This window comes from Notolepis coatsorum (assembly GCF_963971535.1).
Source record: "Notolepis coatsorum genome assembly, chromosome: 5".
Taxonomy (NCBI): Eukaryota; Metazoa; Chordata; class Actinopteri; order Aulopiformes; family Paralepididae; genus Notolepis; species Notolepis coatsorum.
In genome coordinates, this window is record NC_140169.1 from 92,914,738 (window position 1) to 92,935,397 (window position 20,660).

The 20,660-nt window shown below is 46.2% G+C and overlaps 1 protein-coding gene across 1 annotated transcript; it reads left to right on the forward strand.

Moving 5' to 3' along the window:
- Positions 1–12,384: 12,384 nt before the first annotated feature.
- On the forward strand, positions 12,385–16,236 carry LOC311229205 (12-(S)-hydroxy-5,8,10,14-eicosatetraenoic acid receptor-like). The gene is made up of 2 exons (XM_084315275.1): positions 12,385–13,350; positions 15,219–16,236. Exons 1-2 carry the CDS (start codon positions 12,775–12,777, stop codon positions 15,696–15,698), a joined length of 1,056 nt encoding a protein of 351 aa, XP_084171401.1. The 5' UTR covers positions 12,385–12,774; the 3' UTR covers positions 15,699–16,236.
- Positions 16,237–20,660: the final 4,424 nt, after the last annotated feature.

Sequence of the window (20,660 nt, forward strand, 5' to 3'; positions counted from 1 at the left end):
GTTTCTTTTCAGGGATTCATTCGTAGCAAGGAACAGGATTTACGAAATGCGGAAAAGCAGTCGTAGATAGGACAGACTGGTGTGCACCCGTGTTCTTAAAGGAACACTCCAACATTTTGGGAAATTTGCTTATTTGCCATCTACCCTGGAGTTAGACAAGAAGATACATACCTTTTTCTTCTCTGTGCATGCAGTAGGAGTAGGAAGACGTTGGGAACTAGGCTAATGGAGGAACCTACTTCCAGTGACTGACGCTAAGCTAGGCTAACGGTGCACGTCTTCCTACTCCTACTGCATGCACAGAGAAGAAAAAAGGTATGCATCTTCTTGTCTAACTCCAGGGTAGATGGCAAATAAGCTAATTCCCCAAAATGTTGGAGTTTTCCTTTAAGGGCTTCATTTGGGAGAAATCATTGGTGATTGCGTTCACGTCGATTCTACAGACATCCTCGGATTTAAATAATTATAATAATAATAATAAATAAGGCAATATTTGTATCATTAACAATTACGTTTTACATTCCTGCGCGGTGATTGATTGATTGAAATTTTTTAGGGATGCTCGATATTGGCTTTTTTACCGATACCGATATTCCGATATTGTCCAACTCTTAATTTCCGATACCGATATCAACCGATATCAACCGATACCGATATATGCAGGGTTTCCCCCCCAAAAAAACGGAATAATTTCAGGTAACTAATAATTTCACTGGATGCAATATTGTTATTGTTTTTTTTTATTTTTTTACCGATACCGATATTTTCCGATATCACATTTTACTGCCGATATCGGCCGATAATATCGGCCATCCCTAAAAATTTTATTAACAGATTGCAGAATGGGTACAATACAGTACGGCTCAATACACACAATTGTTAAGGGGATGCAGAAGACCAGAGAAAGACTTTCGTCTTGTTTACATCAGGGTCCCCCATTTTTAATTCATAATGAATTGTACGTAAGTATGGGTACAATTAGCACCGTGCAATCCATTCTTTGTGGATCCCGCCCCAAAATTGGCTATTTCGGGTTTAATCCAAGGAGTAAGTTGCCCCATATTGCGCAGCAGCATTTATCTTCTGGTTATAGGGCCAACTAGTATGATTTCAGTTTTGTCTTCATTTAATTTTAGGAAGTTGTTGGTCATCCATTTGTTTATTGCTAAGAGACAGGCAGACATTTTGTTAATAGCTGTAGGATAATTTGGTTCAGCAGAGACGTACAATTGTGTATCATCCACGTAGCTATGGAAACATGCATTGTGTTTTCTAATGATGTCCCCAAATGGCAGCATGTATAGTGAGAATAATAGTGGACCGAGGCAGCTCCCTTGTGGAACTCTAGTTCTGTATCACTCTAGCTCCCGCTCTGCGTCTCTATGCATATATCTCGCTTCAGCATATATACACTGAATAATTTCAAAATGTACCTTTAAATGCCAGCATTCATCTGGCCACACCCCCATCCGCTTACCTATATAAGCAGGGGTGGTGCCACACACTCATCTCCTTCTCAAATTTCATCACAAGCAACGTGTTGCTATATGCCCACTTGACGTGGAGAAAAATATTAGCTGGAAAAGCAATGTTTACGAGGAAAGGAAGAACAAGGAGATACGTTGACATCATATCTTTATTTTCTCTCTCACTATTTTCGAGAAAATACGGCGATATTGTCTTCGTCACTGGAGTGTCTGGAAGATGGTGATCATTCTAAAAATCCTCCACCGGTTTTCGTATTGGGAGCACGCCGCTGCATGCCTCTCAACTGCAGTTCCTTGCTGTGTTGGTTGGGGTGAAACCTTTCAGGACACAGCTGAAACTGTAGGACGCGCCGCTGTTGTGAGAAGCGGTGGGTTTCAGGTTGGGTGAGTACTGTTTGCTTGTGGCTCCACTTGTCTGTTAGTGCTATGGGGGCTAACTGACAATGTTTACGAACACCGGCCCCAGTTTAAGGTCTTTTGGTTCAGCCTCTTGGGCAGCAGCGGAAGACCTTGATCTGAAGCCCATTATAGTTTTAACTAGTGGGCCGCGACCATTAACACTGGTGATCCCTGTGTTTTCTGGACGAGTGGATATCTCTCTGTCACCGTGTAGCCCCTTCTTTCATATCCAAATGAGAGTATTCCTTCACGAGGAGATATGGGCATAGATGTTCGATAGCGGAAGATCTATGTTCAAGTCAGCTACACAGGCCAGTTTGGGTATTGTGCTGGCTCCGTCGGGTGTTGGTAAAATCACCGTTGTAAAGCTGTGTTGACATCTTGTTTCTCTTTTCTCTTAAAAAGTGAGGAGGGTTTCAGAACGGCGGCCTGTCTGGGTGAGTGTTATATCATTGTGTACAAGTTCAGGTGATAGCTGCTTAGCTTACGGTTAGCCAGTCAGCTGTTAGCTGCGGCGTTAGCCTGCTGTGATCACTGCGTGGCCTACATAGGTTGGGCCTACTGTTAGCCAGTCAGCGCTAGCCTGCTGTGATCACTAGGAAACGTTAGCTTGCTGCTATCGGCCAAGGCCCAGCGCGGGGTAGCTCCGGCTCCTCGCGCGCCGCCGCGAGCTCCCCTCTGGTCGCGTGCACCGTTCGCTCGGCGTCTCGCGGGCAGGGGCAGTAGCGACCGACGGTTGGAGCGGCCGTTAGCTTAATGCTACTCTGTTGAACGTGCTTTGATTATAACATGTTTTAAACACTCTTGACTACGACGTCATCTTTGACAGAGGATGTTCGTCGAACCTGCCCTGGGCCAGGACGGCAAAGCCTGCATCAACAAAGGGGACCGTAGCGACGGGTTGGAGCGGCGACGCTGCCCAGATCGAACAACACAGGACGGCTGTGTTTTCTACGGGGCCTTGAGACTGCACTTCGTTGATCTACGCTCCGGGTAGGACAAGGTTTGGCCAGACCTTATACACGTCTTCTGGCTTTACCTTCTAAATGTTTTGTAAATAACGATGTTCCAAAAACGTGTGTTGCTGCAATACATTTAGGATACGACGCGAGTTATGTGTGAATTGTCTTGTCACTGGTAATTAGCTTCTCCGTGCAAATCGGGTTGTTGTTACAGATGTGAAAATGATCTGGTTGTTGTGTGAGAAACATCATGTGTGTTTATATGTACCGTGTACTCACAACTAAGGGGGTTAACTAACCTATGAAGCTATGCTTAGTGACAAATGAGTAAAGAATGGTTCTTTTCTCAGCCTGTAATGACAATAAACAGTGTGTTCACATATTAACAGGTTTTCCTGTTTTAACTGGCCGTATTAAGGGTAAAGTAGGAGGATTGTGTTTTTCCCCCCGGTTCCCTGGGGACTTCTTCATCCTCCTATCAGAGTGGACATGTTGTTGCACTACATTGTGTCAATGTGTGGTAGGGATACGATGTAACCCTTAGCTTGATTGCTGAGGTTATGCTAAATCAGCTGGAGAACCTTTATTTTCCTAAAAGAAAAGATTGTTGGTCGCTTTCGTGTGTGCTTAGCAAGGCCTGTGGCCGATACTAATCGAGAATTATGTATTCTCTCATTATGAAAAACGGCGTTCCTCTGTAGAGTGTTTTTGCCATTTTTTGTAGGTGATGATGGGTTGTGTGTGTCATGTGACCTACAACTGGGTTGGACTGGCCACAGAAGCACATGTGTAAGTTTGGACCGGGGCTCTTAGAGAGCCCTCTCTATTCTGCGTTTTTTCCTTAGTAAAAATCAGATAGCAGGTTAGCTCATGCGCTGTGTGAAGCTGTCAAACGCTTCATAGAGCTGACTATGACTGTGTCATACTCTCTTTTTGTCATTACATCGTATCATGGGTGTGGGGTCGTAAAGGGGTGAACTGGTAACCTTTCCTCTCCCCCTTTTTTCTGTTGGTCAGGGGTACACCCCCTGTCCTTCAAGGTTCCTGTCACGTTGTGGTTCGGCACGTTACAGGGTGAGGGGGGGGGGGGGGAGTTTCCTGGTCCCACGGCCTGGAATATTGGGCGTGTTCCCCCGCCATAGAGTACGTCACTGTGCGCGTCTCTGTTGGTAGGACTTCCGTGTGCTGTTCAGGTCCATGTGATGGATCTGTTTTCGGGGGGTGGTCAGGGCTCCTCCTCACCAAGCGCCTATTCGGGCTTCTGTGAGTTCGGACTCCTCCTTCCATGTGAGGGAGCCTCCTTCAGAGTACAGAGCCTCCTCCTCAGATTGTCAAGGTGAGTGGACCCTCTAGAAGGTGTCCTATTCTATTGTGTATGTATTCGATTCAATTCGATTATTGAGTGTGTATGGGTTCAGTGCCTCTTCCCCGGAGAGCCCTAAAACCAATGTTTTACATGGCTCAAGGTGCAATATATTCTTTTCAATCTGTACAGCTCGCGTGGGAAGTCTCTCTGGGGATTCCCGTCTCCTTCCTATGGGAGGGTGGTGGGATGTAAAAATGTGAAAATGTTTTACCCCTGGCTGTGTAGACTGGGATACATACTGTTGGTGCTTCCTTCTTTTCTATTAAAAAAGAGTTGGAGTTAGGAAGTGTCACAACCCTCTTGTCGTTCCCCTGGGCGCCTTGGGGATTCAATGACAGGTCTAAATAGCCTGTTCATTGATGTGGGTGTGTCCCGACGCACGTATAGTGCTAGCTCGCTGTAAACAGGCGACTGACTGGCACGCCTTGGTTGCTTGAGGTTAAAACAGCGTTTTTATAAAGCAACTGGGATGGAGGTTTTTCCTCTTCCGACGACCACATCCCACGACCTGGGTTGGTTATCGACGGATTCTTGTTCATGTCTGGGGGATGATGACGGAATGGATCTGAACATATGTAGAGGGGTCTCACGCCCTGGGGGTGGGCCACCGGGTGCGGTTCGCCCGAACGTCTGGGTGGCGCCTTCTTTTCATGTTAAGATCAACACGCATATCTGCCCTTTCTCCTGGAGTAGGCATGTCGGCGTGGTTAGGGCACGGGACTGGTTATGGTCACGTTGGTCCGGATCAGTTGAACCCGTTGTCCGCCGGGGATGCAGATCTGCTGTTCTGGTACCCTGAGGGACTTGGGCTTTTTTCAGGGGGAAAAATGCCAGGTCGGTCTGGGTGTCACAGGGTTAAGCGCTATGGAGACCCTGGTTGGGTACATTTTTTACTCAGCACTGTCGTAATGGCTTACGGCCATGCCAACCTGTACACGCTCGATCTCGTCGGATCTCGGCCGCTACACAGGTTGGTCCTGGTTAGTACTTGGTTGGGAGACCGCCTGGGAATACCTAGTACGGTGTGCTTGGGGCTGGTTCTCCATTCTTTTTCGCTCTTCTCTCACGCATGGCGAAGAGGGGCCTGTTGGGGTGGTCTTTGACCTCCTCTGATGACCCTGTGCTTCCCGTATCGCCAGGCCCGGTCCGAAGTAATGTTTCGTCGACCCGTAGGCCTGGGTTAACCCTTTTTGAAAACTGAAACACTTGTACTGCGGTATAGCCGGTGTATACTCGCAGGTGTGTTTTGGAGTTTTTTCTTGAGGGGTTATAGGAACAACCGCCGCATTGGGTAACACCAAGGTGGTTGATTCCCTGGTGTGTTGGAGCAGTGTCAACTCCCGGGTTCACCGGTTGAGGGTGCCCCTGCACGTTCATGACATCTGCCAATCGTGTCAGCCTTCTCTGCCTCAACCCCTCTGGGTGGGGGTTTTTAAATGGAGGCTTGGTCATGCAACAACGCCAGCATACGCCCCTTCCACCGGGGCGGCTGTGTTCAGCTGTCCCCTCTGGTGCCTGTCTCGTCCGCAGTCTCCAGGCTAGGGTTAACAGCCTGTTGCCTGGTTTTTCCCCGGTGCGCTGCCTGCTTCCGTTGGTTAACCTTTTTTGTGTGCTTACGGCCATGCTGACTGCCTGTTCTGCAGGGTCAGTGTGCCAGGCGGTGTACTATTGGGGGGACAGGGCCCGCTCGGCTGAGGGGCCTTTGTCCGAATACGCTGGCGATGTGGGGGGCGGGGTCACTAAGTGCCCACCTGGTGGGGTCTTGATGCTGGCATCATGGACTTCTCCGGGCCCGCGTTCCAGGGGGTCCAGTCCCTTTGGTGGGTCTGGGTCTTCCTTCGCGCTCCGCTGCTACGGCCTTGCCACGGGTTGGGTTTGCCCTTGACCCCGTGATTCTGGGGGCAGTAACGAGGTTGTTTCCTCCGTTCGTTCCCGGGTGGCATGCGGGTTGTGCGTGTGTGTAGTCGTGGGGTCAAGCCACGGTCTGCTCACCCTGTGCGTTGAGTTGCTTGAGTGCCTCTTCGCACGGTCGGGTCCGTCGCCCTCCCGTGAAGCCACCAATAGGGGGGGTGCCCTCCATTAGGGTGGGTCGGGGGGGCTCGGCCCTCCCTGATCTGATGGCTGTGGGGGGCCTCAGCGGGGTGTATTTGTCGAGCTTCTAGCTCCCGCTCAGCTCCTATTATGCATAGAGACGCAGAGCGGGAGCTAGAGTGATACAGAACGTTAGGTTATGAATATAACCAAGTTCTGTTAACACTAGTGGACGCTCTGCGTCTAGACGCCGCTGCTGCCCTTAATTTTTCATTGTGGTGAAATTTGTTGGGAAGGAGATGAGTGTGTGGCACCACCCCTGCTTATATAGGTAAGCGGATGGGGGTGTGGCCAGATGAATGCTGGCATTTAAAGGTACATTTTGAAATTATTCAGTGTATATATTCTGAAGCGAGATATATGCATAGAGACGCAGAGCGTCCACTAGTGTTAACAGAACTTGGTTATATTCATAACCTAACGGTAGGTGTCGTGTTTCTCAGATGTATGATTTCCAAGACTGACATAATATTTTCTCCCTTTGATATATGTTCTGAACCAGTTTAGTATAGTCAGAAGGACCAACTAACTTTTCAAGATGATTTATTAGGATATCATGGTCGATCGTGTCGAATTCTGCTCTTAGGTCTAAGAGGACAAGAATTGAGATTTAGTTTGCATCTGAGTTTAGTCTTTGATTGATTGATTGAATAGTTTATTGGTTTAGAATGGAAAATCACACATATACATTTGATCACAATATGAAACAGGTATACATTTTCTCCATTTACCAATAGGATTTCATAAAACACAATAAAGCCATAGGCTTGTTTCCATTGTGGTCCTTCATCATTGGTGTCAGTGGATTTATGTACTGGTGTGTGGACATGGGTGTTTGTAGTGTCTGTTTGTCAGGATGTGTGGTATAAAAACAAAAAAATACATACAATAATATTCCATTTTATAGACAATAAAAGAATAAAAAAGGAACAACACATTAAAAACCCTTTGTTCACTACTCCCAGCTTCTGCTACTTATGATCCACCTCTTTATAGCTAATTTAAAAGTGGAGAAGGGGCTTATGGTCTTCAACTCCATTGGTAGGCTATTCCATTGTACTGCTGCTGAATATAGGAATGCGTTTTGGCCTATTTTCCTATTGCATCTCACTGGGACGATGTCTGTAGGGCTCCCCCTGGTGGCGTGTCCGTGTACATCCCTTACCATGTTAAAATATCCACTGAGGTACTGAGGGACAGTATTCCCGAGTATCCTATGTGTTATGTTGAGTTTTATTTGAGAGACCCTCTCCTCAACCCTGAGCCATTTGAGGCTGTTAAAATGTGTCTGTGTAAGGTGAGTCCTGGGATGGAGTTTTAAAATCATTCTAACTAATTTGTTCTGAGCTGTCTGTAGCCTACCTTTCAGTGCTACTGTGATGCCAGTGTACCAGGAGGAGCATGCATAGTCATAATGACATTGGATCAGTGCCCCTGCCAGGACTTCCATTGCTGACCTGTTAATATAGGTGGACACTCTACCGAGAAATTTTATTCTCTGATTGATCTTTGTGACCACCTTTTGTGCCATGCTCACCCCTGATAAGGTGTTGTCCAAAATACATCCTAAGTATGTGACTTCCTCCTTTGCTGTTACCTCGATATCTCCTACCACTACCTTGAACCCAGGAGACCTCTTAAGTCGTATGGCCGAGCCAAAAAGGATAGCTTCGGTTTTACCCAGGTGTAGGGATAACCTGTTTTCGACCAGCCAATGACTGATCTTGACAAGCTCTAGACTGAGTGACCTCTCTACTTCTCTTTTGTCCTGATGGGAGACCATGAGTGCAGCATCGTCCGCAAATAAAAACAGTTTACAATCACATGCAGTTTTCATGTCATTGACATATAAAAGAAATAAAAGTGGTCCTAAAATACTTCCTTGCGGCACCCCGCACGTCTGTTGGAGTGAGGAGGATATGGTCCCATTAATTTCCACTACTTGTTTCCTGCCTCTCAGATAAGACTCCATCCACCTTAAGGATATACTGTTAAAACCCATAGCCTTCAGTTTATATAAAAGTATGTCGTGGTTAACAGTGTCGAAGGCTTTTTGTAAGTCTATTAAAACCATCCCACAGAATTGACCTTTGTCCACCTCTGTTCTAATTTGGTCTGTCAGATATAATAAACATGTGTCTGTGGAATATGATGTTCTAAATCCAGACTGGAGCTCGTACAACAGGTTGTTTGTCTGAGGTCGCTAATTGTTTTAGTAAGAAGTGTCAGTGCTGTGGTACTGTATGTTCTGAAGCCTGATTGAAATTCCTCCTTGAAGCTGTTTTCTTTAAGAAATCAGTTAATTTGGACTGAGACTATTTGTTCAAGTATCTTGTTAATGAATGGAAGGTTAGATATCGGCCTATAGTTGGTCAGTACATTACTGTCTAGTTTGGGTTTCTTTAGTAGGGGTTTTATGGCGGCTGTTTTGAATGCATCTGGGAAGATGCCTGTCAGAATCAATGTGTTTATAATCTCTAGGACATGATTTGAGACTTTCGAATATCTGCTTAAAAAATGCTGTAGGTATAGGGTCAATACAGGAAGTGGAGGAGTTACATTCCATGGCAGTTTTGTAGAGCTCTGTTGATGTAATGCAAATGGTTTTTTGTTGTGTTCTACGCACAGAATTTTCAACTGTTAAGAATATTCTACCCTGTGAAAGTGTACGGTCACTTTGGTCTTGAGAACTGACTAAACTAAAACGTCCCCAGAATGAAACCCCTTAGAAAATCTGAAAGGTTGTATGAGGCCTGAAATTCTGAGGTTCCATTCATCACAGAAAATAAGTAGTAAAAGTTAAGTTATATCAATAACATCCAGAAATAAGCCATGTCATGTCCTCTCCTCGTCTCTGACAACATGTCCTCTGGTTCTCTGTCAGGCCTGCCTGGGCCTGTCACTACCCTGGAAAACACTGTGAAATGCATGCAGGATTGAATGAAGGTCAGTATTTCTCTAACTTTCCCAGTATGCAGGGTTCCCAGAAATCATTTTCCAGTCCTTTCCAGGATGTTTTTCTTGACAATCCAGGCCAGCATTTGCTCACAAGCGGTCATATAATTTACCGGTAGGCCTAGTATCGACACAATTAACCAGTTTTATTCCTCCTTTTTTAATGGTGTAGGGTTCATAATGAAGTGTCTCACGTTCATTACAGGTGACTGGTATACCATCACTGCTAAGTGTCTCAGGTTCATTACAGGTGACTGACACCATCACTGCTAACTGGCCTCCTCTCTGCACTGGTATGTTTTGCTTAATTATTATATATTTTTTATTTTTTATTATTTTATTTTTTTACTTACAACCTTTCCAGAACATCATATATTTTTCCAGGATATTTGGTCATTTTCGTTAATCTTCGAATGTCCAGGTTCTCCAGGTGTTCCAGGATGAGTGGGAACCCTGTTTAATGTAGGCCAGGACCCAAACTCAGTAAATTAATCTCACTGTGATGGGAACCAGTCACGATAAAACATGGGGAAAAAAACATACTGTTACTTTTATCCAAATTGTGGACCTGTTAAGACACAGGTCCGCAAGACATTTTGGATCCCAACCCGTAGTTTAAGAACCGAGGCCCGTGAAAACAAAACAACAAGAAGAAAAACTCCTCCCTCAGGACGCAACATTCCAACCCACATGTTTGCTTTTCCTTACATAGTGGCACAAGTCGTGCTCCGGCTTGTAAGTCTGTCAGCGATTCCCAGGGATCCACTTGCTGTTCTCTATAGGGGATCTCTCACAGACTCCCCCAGTTACATTTTTAGCGTTCCTGGCTGCAGAGATTTTAATGTTAAGATGCTGATTCTGAGCCAAAGCGAAGCCTCTCCAAGTACTTAATCAATCCAAACCAGTTATTCACGAGACTCAGTTCGGTCTTCCCAGGGACACTGTACTGGACATCACGTACGCACGCGAATGCACGCACGTACACACAGTGTTCTCTCTCTCTCTCTCTCTCTCTCTCTCTCTCTCTCTCTCTCTCTCTCTCTCTCTCTCTCTCTCTCTCTCTCTCTCTCTCTCTCTCTCTCTCTCTCTCTCTCTCTCTCTCTCTCTCCTCTCTCTCTCTCTCTCTCTCTCTCTCTCTCTCTCTCTCTCTCTCTCTCTCTCTCTCTCTCTCTCTCTCTCTCTCTCTCTCTCTCTCTCTCTCTCTCTCTCTCTCTCTCTCTCTCTCTCTCTCTCTCATTCATGCAGGAATTCACTGACGGGTTGAGAGGAATCCCTCAGAATAGTAAGAAGGTTCCGTGTCACAGCTCCTCCTACTGGAACATTAGGGTGCATTCCAGTGTGAGAAGGTGACTGATGGCTGATTAGCTTACAGGTCCAACCTGAATCAACACCCCGCCCCAACACACAGAATAAATAAACATAGCTATACTATGGTTTCAATAATGTTTTTTCTCTGGCTGGCTGATTAGCCTGATTAGCAGGTTGGCCAGTAGCTGAAAGGTCACCAGTTCGATCCCTAGCACTGGGGATCGGGTGGAGTATTCAGTAAGAGTTCTGAACTGGCAACCTGAGTGTGTCTGGTATTACATTATGGTGCCCGCCGTCTCTGCCAAAGAGCCCTTGAGCAAGGTACTGAATCCCTAACTGTTCTGACTGACTGACTGACTGACTGACTGACTGACTGACTGACTGACTGACTGACTGACTGACTGACTGACTGACTGACTGACTGACTGACTGACTGACTGACTGACTGACTGACTGACTGACTGACTGACTGACTAGCTGGCTGGCTGGCTGGCTGATTAGCTTACAGGTCCAACCTGAATCAACACCCCGCCCCAACACACAGAATAAATAAACATAGCTATACTATGGTTTCAATAATGTTTTTTCTCTGGCTGGCTGATTAGCCTGATTAGCAGGTTGGCCAGTAGCTGAAAGGTCACCAGTTCGATCCCTAGCACTGGGGATCGGGTGGAGTATTCAGTAAGAGTTCTGAACTGGCAACCTGAGTGTGTCTGGTATTACATTATGGTGCCCGCCGTCTCTGCCAAAGAGCCCTTGAGCAAGGTACTGAATCCCTAACTGTTCCAGAATACTGCAGAGTACACATGGTGTATATAAGAGGGATGTATGAAAAATCAGATCCTTGCCTTGTGTTACATGGCCAGTAAGGCTACTTAACATGTGTTCGCATTTAGTTGTTTACCACTTAAACATTCCCAAATATGTTATCTTATATTATGTCTAACATTAAAATCTGAATTTCAAAATGAGAAGCAAGATAATCGGCAGGTTATTGGATTACATTACATTCAAATGAAAATGGTACAATGAAAAGAAGTTGGCATATAAACCTGAGTGCAAATTTAACAGTAAAGTGCAATAGCAATATACAATGTACAGGTGATTAAACTAGAGTATATATAAATGAGTACTACTGGGCGAAGTGCTGAGGAAAAGGTTTATACTGTAGGCTACTCCTGGGTTTGAAGTCCTAAAATTAACAAGCCTAAACAAGCTGTTCAGAATTGCTTATCCCTCTATGATGTCATAATGGGATGGATTCGCTTTTGGAGCAGGAACACGGTCTTTAATAGTTGTTTACTCTTGGGTGTGGGGTAACAAGGCGGACGAGGAAATAATGGATTTAAAATGTGGTGTGTTTGCTACACTCACCAAAAACAGTGTTTATTTAGACTAGTTTCTGTCCAAAAAACAAACATGTTCCACAGATTCAAGGAAGTTGTATGAAATAGTTGAGAATATACATGACATGTCCCCTTTAAGACTCAACATAAGATTAAATTACTTGTTAAGATGGACATTGTTTTTTGCAGTATACTAAGATGATTGTTAAGGTTTATGTTTTCAGATTAACAATGGTTTTGCTCCTGTGTTATTAATACCACATGGTGAGGTAGGCCCAGGAAGGCCCTGCTGTGGGTCGAAGCAGTTTCATCTATCCATGGAGCACCCTTGGCTTTAGCAGTAACCTGCTAAAAGTGACTCGTCTCCTCAGGCTGTGGGGCGGGGCTTAAACAAGCCTGAGATTTGACTCGTCTCCTCAGGCTGTGGGGCGTGGCTTAAACAAGCCTGAACAAACAGAAGAGGAGCCGCCTGCCTGCTCACTGCTGTGAGTCTGCCCTGAAGACACAATTGGTTCCAGACGTTTGGCCGGTCAGTCCTAACTTTCACAACCCATGACTACAAATAAGAAGCACTTCGGCGCTCGACAGACAGAGAACCAAGAGAACAAGGGAAGATAAAATACAATACTTTTTGATCAAACTAGTTTGGAGGATTTTTCACTTTCTTCTTGATTCTCTGCAGGTTGGGAGTTGCAGTATCTGTGTGAAGAGATCTGATTTTCATGATAAGAACTTGGGAGGAATTTGGATCCTGTGACTACAAGTATATATTGTTCTGTCACTCAGGACTCAGGATACATAAACCTAACCGTCCATTGAAGGATTTGTATTTTGTGTAAAGTAGCACATGAGATACAAAAATGATAACTAACGCAATCACCAATATGACTGCAAGTGTCATGGCCACTACTAATTCAAAAAGTGTCATTGAGGACTGTGATGCCACCAACCAGGGTCTGTACAAATTCTATGCAGCAGTTATGATTATAATTTTCATCTTGGCTCTGCCTCTCAACGCATCTGTCCTCCACCTCTTCATCTTCAAGCTGAAGTTCTGGAAATCCAACACCAACAATGTCTTCCTCTTCAACCTGGTCTTAGCGGACATTCTCCTGCTCTTCTGTCTGCCCGTGAAGGCGCACAACTTCATCAGCGGCGAGCGGAGGAGCAAGAGTGAGGTGGTGTGCAAGGCCATGCTCTTCATGCTCTTCCTCAACCGGGGAGCGAGTATCGCCTTCCTCACTGTGACCTCCATTGACCGCTACTTCAACGTGGTCCACCCGGGTAAGAAGAATCTCCTCAAAGCCCTGAAGAAGTCTCCTCACATCTCCATCATCATCTGGCTTCTTCTCCTGCCGCTCACCATCCCCACCATGGTCAGGAGCTTCGAGTGCTGCAACAGCCATGGCCGCGAGGACGATGCCACGGTGGTCAAGGTAATTTTCTGTTTTTGTATGTAGTAAACATGTAGTGGGGTATGGCTAAGCAGGGGCGTAGCTGGGGGGGGGGTAGCTTAGGATGATTCCAAGGGCCCAGCACTGGGGGGGACCCAAAAAAAAAAAAAAAAAAAAAAATTTTACTAGACATCACTCAGGTGTATTATTGATGCTCTCATTGATACTATGTTTGTTTCTGAAGTGTGTGTGTGTGTGTGTGAGAGATATATAGAGAGAGAGGGGGGGCTTTGGTAGACTATTGCATTGGTCCATTCATTGAAGATGAACGCAATGCGACATCCTTTACTAGGCTCACCCACCAACAGTGCAGGTGCTGAACTGCTGATCCGAATGTATAGGTAAAAACCATATTATGCGCGCTCGCTTTCACTGGGGGCCTACAAATACATTCTTTCATGGGGCCCAGAATCTGGAGCTACACCCCTGTGGCTAAGTATGAGCTGTTTCTGTAATACTTAAAGGTATAATCTGTCATGTCGTCAAAAAGTGACCTCTAGGCAAAAGAGCCCTGCTTAGTATTGCACTTTGTTTACATTATTTGTTTGGTCTGATCTGTGGATTGGTGTTGAGTGGGGATAGGGAGAGGGGTTGCTATTGCTAGGCCACACCTCCGGCTCTGGCAAGACAGGTCTGGAGAAATTCACATTGAGATGACAAAATTCGCTGAGGTTGCTGCTTGATGGCAGTACAGATTCTGCTTGATTCTGATTCTATTGATTTCGTCTTGCATTTCAAGCAGCTCACATCCTCAATTTCGCATCAAAAAGTTTTCACAACCTCTCTCTCTCTCTCCTACCCCCCCCCCCCCCCCCCATCCCCCTGAAAAACCACAGTGGAACCAGGCTTTAAAGGAACATGCCAACATTATGGGAAATATGCTTACCATCTTCTCCAGATTTCCTCTCTGTGCGTTCAGTAGAAAGCCATCAGTAAAAGCAGTTCATATCCGCTTCTATTAATTTGTGCTAAGCTAGACTAGCTTGCAGCCAGATAGCTTTAAATTTTCTTTTACAAAAAACACCTTCTTCCACCTCACTATCCTTCTCTGCTGCCGAAACACTGACCCATCACTTCCCGACTGGACTACTGCAACAGTATTCTGTATGGCACATCCACCAAAATCCTCAACAAATTACAATACGTCCAAAACTCTGCTGCTCGCATGCTCACCCCCATCCTCCACGATCTCCACTGGCTCCCCACATCATGTACATGATTCAGTTCAAAATTCTACTCATCACCTTCAAAGCCCTCAACGACCTGGCCCCCTCCTGCCTCTCTGACCTCCTTCTCCACCACACGCCTACCCGCTGCCTCAGGTCTGCAGATGCTAACCTCCAACCCATCAGAACTATGCTCCGGACCTGGGGGGCGACAGGGCCTTTGCTGCAGCTGCCCCCACCCTGGAACGCCCTGCCAAACCATATCCGTCATGCAGACACCCTCTCATCCTTTAAAAAAGACCTCAAAACCCACCTTTTTACCCTTGCCTTCAAGCCTTGAACTCCTTCCTCTCTCACCTTTTATATAATTTTTTCCCTACTAAAACTGTATTGTTTATTTTGATCTGTAAAGTGTCTTTGAGCATTCGGAAAAGCGCTATACAAATTTGATGTATTAATATTATTATTACTGAACACTGAACTGAGCTGAGTGGAAATTAGTATCTATCTTGTGTCTGATTCTGGAGAAGACGGTAAGATGAAGGTAAGCATTGCCGATAATGTTGGCGTGTTTAAGCTTTTTGTCATTTTCCTGAACTTGAAGATGTTATAACTAGAGCATCCTCTCGTTTATTAAATAAACTCAATCAATCAACCCAAGTCTGTTCTGATCATGTGTTCCAGGATGTGACGGACAGCCTGCGCGAGGTGGTCTTCTTCACTCAGATCCTCATCCCCTTCATCATCCTGGTCTACTGCACGGTGCGCATCGTCAACCGGCTCCGGAAGAAGACGGTCGGGGACAAGACCAAGCTGCGGCGAGCCGTGTTCCTGGTGACCACCGTCATGGTGGTGTTCTCCCTCTGCTTCCTGCCCTGCACCGTCGCCAGGATGGTGCTGCTCATCGTCAGGGTCCAGGAGTTCAAGCAGGTGTCGGAGGACGTGGCGGCGCAGGTCTTCGACGGCCTAATGGTCCTGTCCTACATGGACTGCTTGTTGGACCCGCTGGTCTACTGTTTCTGTAGCACAAAGTTTAAAGGCCTCTATATCGCCAACTACTTCCCCTTCTTAGTCCGAGGTGATGCAGTACCGGCGGTGGAAAGCTCAACTTCGACAGCGAACAACCCCTCGAACAACAAACGCACGGCCAACACCGTCATTTGAAAAACAACGTCCTCTCGTTTTTGTCTTTATGCAACGGCACCGTACCTCAGACTGAACATCGACTTGTCCTGGCGTGGGGGCAAAGATATAGGCTTGTAGTTTTAATAATAAAACACAAGATACTACAAATGTATAGGCTCGTAGCAGGTGTTTAAAACGGACATTGACCGTTTTAAATGGAAAGAGGAGAAGCCTGTTTAAAGCCTGCAGAATTTCCTTGTCATAGTAGTTAAGACTGTAAAGGAGTGCTATAATGATGGGCGGCGACTCTTGACAGTTTTGATGAAAACGGGACTTGAAACGAACATTGTGGCTCGTGCCAGTTTTAACCATGTTGCATGTTACATACAGTATATTTGTTTTTGTATGAAAGAAGACTATATGAACTACATTATTTACTACATTAAGTTGATGTGTGTTTTGCAGTGGGTCATCAAAAGAAATAGGGGCTTGGATGGTTGTTTATATTATGCAAAGTAAACAAAAACACTAGTTTAGAAATAATATTTCAACAAGATTAAAGGGGGATGCCACTCAATTTATGAAATGCTATTGTGTTTTTCTTGTGGCCTCTTTGTGGAAACAACTTTGTCTGACCTTACACAACTGAGCTTTATATCTTTTTAATTATTAAGGGAAGGTTGGAGCTCATAAAGGCTCTGCTACCTGTACATACTTTCCCACCTGGGAGCTGCCCAGTACAACCACAGTCTGACACTATAGACCACCTGGGAGCTGCCCAGTACAACCACAGTCTGACACTATAGACCACCTGGGAGCTGCCCAGTACAACCACAGTCTGACACTGTTGACCACTAGGAGCTGCCCAGTACAACCACAGTCTGACACTGTTGACCACTAGGAGCTGCCCAGTACAACCACAGTCTGACACTGTTGACCACTAGGAGCTGCCCAGTACAACCACAGTCTGACACTGTTGACCACTAGGAGCTGCCCAGTATAACCACAGTCTGACACCGTTGACCACTAGGAGCTGCCCAGTACAACCACAGTCTGACACTGTTGACCACTAGGAGCTGACCAGTACAACCACAGTCTGACACTGTTGACCACTAGGAGCTGCCCAGTACAACCACAGTCTGACACCGTTGACCACTAGGAGCTGCCCAGTACAACTACAGTCTGACACTGTTGACCACTAGGAGCTGCCCAGTACAACCACAGTCTGACACTGTTGACCACTAGGAGCTGCCCAGTACAACCACAGTCTGACACTGTTGACCACTAGGAGCTGACCAGTACAACCACAGTCTGACACTGTTGACCACTAGGAGCTGCCCAGTACAACCACAGTCTGACACCCTTGACCACTAGGAGCTGCCCAGTACAACCACAGTCTGACACTGTTGACCACTAGGAGCTGCCCAGTACAACCACAGTCTGACACTGTTGACCACTAGGAGCTGACCAGTACAACCACAGTCTGACACTGTTGACCACTAGGAGCTGCCCAGTACAACCACAGTCTGACACTGTTGACCACTAGGAGCTGACCAGTACAACCACAGTCTGACACTGTTGACCACTAGGAGCTGCCCAGTACAACCACAGGCTGACACTGTTGACCACTAGGAGCTGCCCAGTACAACCACAGTCTGACACTGTTGACCACTAGGAGCTGACCAGTACAACCACAGTCTGACACTGTTGACCACTAGGAGCTGCCCAGTACAACCACAGTCTGACACTGTTGACCACTAGGAGCTGACCAGTACAACCACAGTCTGACACTGTTGACCACTAGGAGCTGCCCAGTACAACCACAGTCTGACACTGTTGACCACTAGGAGCTGACCAGTACAACCACAGTCTGACACTGTTGACCACTAGGAGCTGCCCAGTACAACCACAGTCTGACACCCTTGACCACTAGGAGCTGCCCAGTACAACCACAGTCTGACACTGTTGACCACTAGGAGCTGCCCAGTACAACCACAGTCTGACACTGTTGACCACTAGGAGCTGCCCAGTACAACCACAGTCTGACACTGTTGACCACTAGGAGCTGCCCAGTACAACCACAGTCTGACACTGTTGACCACTAGGAGCTGCCCAGTACAACCACAGGCTGACACTGTTGACCACTAGGAGCTGCCCAGTACAACCACAGGCTGACACTGTTGACCACTAGGAGCTGCCCAGTACAACCACAGTCTGACACTGTTGACCACTAGGAGCTGACCAGTACAACCACAGTCTGACACTGTTGACCACTAGGAGCTGCCCAGTACAACCACAGTCTGACACTGTTGACCACTAGGAGCTGCCCAGTACAACCACAGGCTGACACTGTTGACCACTAGGAGCTGCCCAGTACAACCACAGGCTGACACTGTTGACCACTAGGAGCTGAGTGCAAAGGGATAACTAGCCTACTCTCACTATTATGTATACACACGCATGTGCACGCACACGCACACACACACAGTCTTTGCTCTGAAGTGTCAACTCTACCATGGTCATGGGGAGTCGATATATGTATGTAACAATCTGCCAGCTAAGCAGTGGAATGACCTAATTGTATCTGACATGGGTCAGATCAATCTTCCACACCTTAACCCTTTCACTACCACACTACAAAGGGTTAACCCTTTCACCGTCTGTAGTGTGATAGTAAAGGGTTAACCCTTTGTTGTGTGGCAGTGAAAGGGGTTTAACCTTCTGTATTGTCGCAGTGAAAGGTTAACCATTTGGTAGTGCGGTAGTGAATGGGTTAAGCCAATATTAACTGGGTGTTGTTATAGGCCTCCTAGTGCTGGTGCAAAATATTTGAATGATGTGTGTCGTGATGACGTCTCCGATGAGAAAACTGACATGTTTTTGCGGAGATTTTGATATTGACTTCCTATCCACTAGCTGCCCCCCCTTAGGAATACATTGGTTTTTTTATCTACTTTTTCTCCTCCTTTTTTCTGTGATTTTTCTCCCCATCCCAATTTACCTCTTGTGCCAATTCTCCCTCCCCTGTCCTGACCGTTGCTCGCATATGCCCCCCACTGTCCAGTTGTAGGGAGGATAGAAGCCTTGCATCACATGTCCCCTCCGATACATGTGGAGGCAGCCTGTCACATCTTTTCACCTGCCAGCGCGGACTCTCATTTGGCGAGGAGTAACGTGTAGGAGGCTCACACTGCCCCCGCCATTTTCCTGACTTTGCTGTGCAGGCGCCCCAACCGACCTGTAGGAGTCGCTGTTCACAACGACCAGACTACCACCCTTCGACTTCCCACCCGCTAACTTAGTTAGTATGACGGCCGGCCCAAGCCGGAGGCAACGCCGACAGCCGGATTCGAACCCGGTGTCTCTTGCGTTGGTGACGAGCGCAATGTCCGCTGCGCCACCCAGCCGCCTACCCCTTAGGAATACATTGTTGACAGGAACTAATGCTTGTAGTTTAACCCAAATGGTAATTATACAAACTAGGGTATAAGGGCAACCGAACAACAAAAAGATGCCAGTGAGGGAATATGGTACGAAGCTCTTTCCAACGCGTGGTGCTTGTTGATAGTAAATCAGGTCTTCTCATTGAGTGCATTTAAAAGTTTTATTTTCGCTTGCAGAGTGGAAAAAGCAAAGCATAACATAAACTCTGTGTTTAAACTGTAACCTAAACAAATGACTAGTGTTGCAAAATAAACCTGAAAAAGAACTCAAAACAACTGAAAACAAACAAAACACGCACGGTTGAAAAACTGTGTGGCTTCCCTGTGACGGTTCCCCAATTCCCTCCCGCTGCGCACCTGTGACACACCTACAAATAGGCTGTGCCGGAGATCATCTGAGCCACCTGCCCAGTTAATTAGTCAATAATCTCAATAACACAGCACCTTCATACAATAAAGTGACCACAGTAAAATCATCAAATTGGCTACAACATAGGGTATTTACAAATAAGGAAGGCAGAACAGCATTTATGATATATATATATATATTTTTTTTTTTACAAATGTCCCTGGGAAATGTTCTAAAGCATTATCTACAGCAATAGGATGTAGTGATCACACAACCGAGTGGCCATCACAGAGAACTAAAATACCCAAGGCGAGTGCTAGAATTATATTCAGGATCATATAATAGCATAGACTGGTCGGTTGTGAATACTAAAGACAATCCTGAAGAAGCTCTTGATGTATTTAGGAAGATTTTTATGTTGATTGCAGATAAACATACTTGTATCAGGAAGTTTACTGCTAAAGCCAAGGGTGCTCCATGGCTAGATGAAGCTACCAGAGACACTGTTGACTAGGAGCTGCCCAGTACAACCACAGTCTGACACTGTTGACCACTAGGAGCCGCCCAGTACAACCACAGTCTGACACTGTTGACCACTAGGAGCTGTCCAGTACAACCACAGTCTCACCCTGTTGACCACTAGGAGCTGCCCAGTACAACCACAGTCTGACACTGTTGACCACTAGGAGCTGCCCAGTACAACCACAGTCTGACACTGTTGACCACTAGGATCTGCCCAGTACAACCACAGTCTGACACTGTTGACCACTAGGATCTGCTCCACAGGAGTTTGGGGTTAAGAGCCTTGCTCAAGGGCACCTCAACAGCAGCTTTTCCTTCCCAGCCTGTGATTCAGAAGCCTATGGGAGAGTAACCTGACTCACACACACACTGCACCTGACTCACCGTCTACCTAATTAACCTCACGTGACATGTTCTCTGGCTGCTCCCAAGTCTCCAGTCTTCGCTGCAGCTCTAAGAAAATGTATGGACAATAAATAGATCACTCCTAGCTTCGTCTGTGGTTCATGCAGCTGTGGTCCAGTGAAAAAAGCCTTCTGATATACATTTCTCTCTCTGATGAGGCAGGGGATTTAGAATTTTAAGTGGCAGTTTAAAAAAAGGAAAGATCGCTAGTAAAAAAACTAGCTTAGCATTGCAGATCATGTCACACGTGCCAGTGCATTCTCTGCAACATCCAGTTATTTT

What these genes read in the sequence shown, in the direction of transcription:
- LOC311229205 (XM_084315275.1), top strand. Translation starts at nt 12,775, where the DNA reads ATGATAACTAACGCAATCACCAATATGACTGCAAGTGTCATGGCCACT. An exon ending in ACGATGCCACGGTGGTCAAG is followed by an intron (nt 13,351 to 15,218) that starts GTAATTTTCTGT and finishes CATGTGTTCCAG; the next exon opens with GATGTGACGGACAGCCTGCG.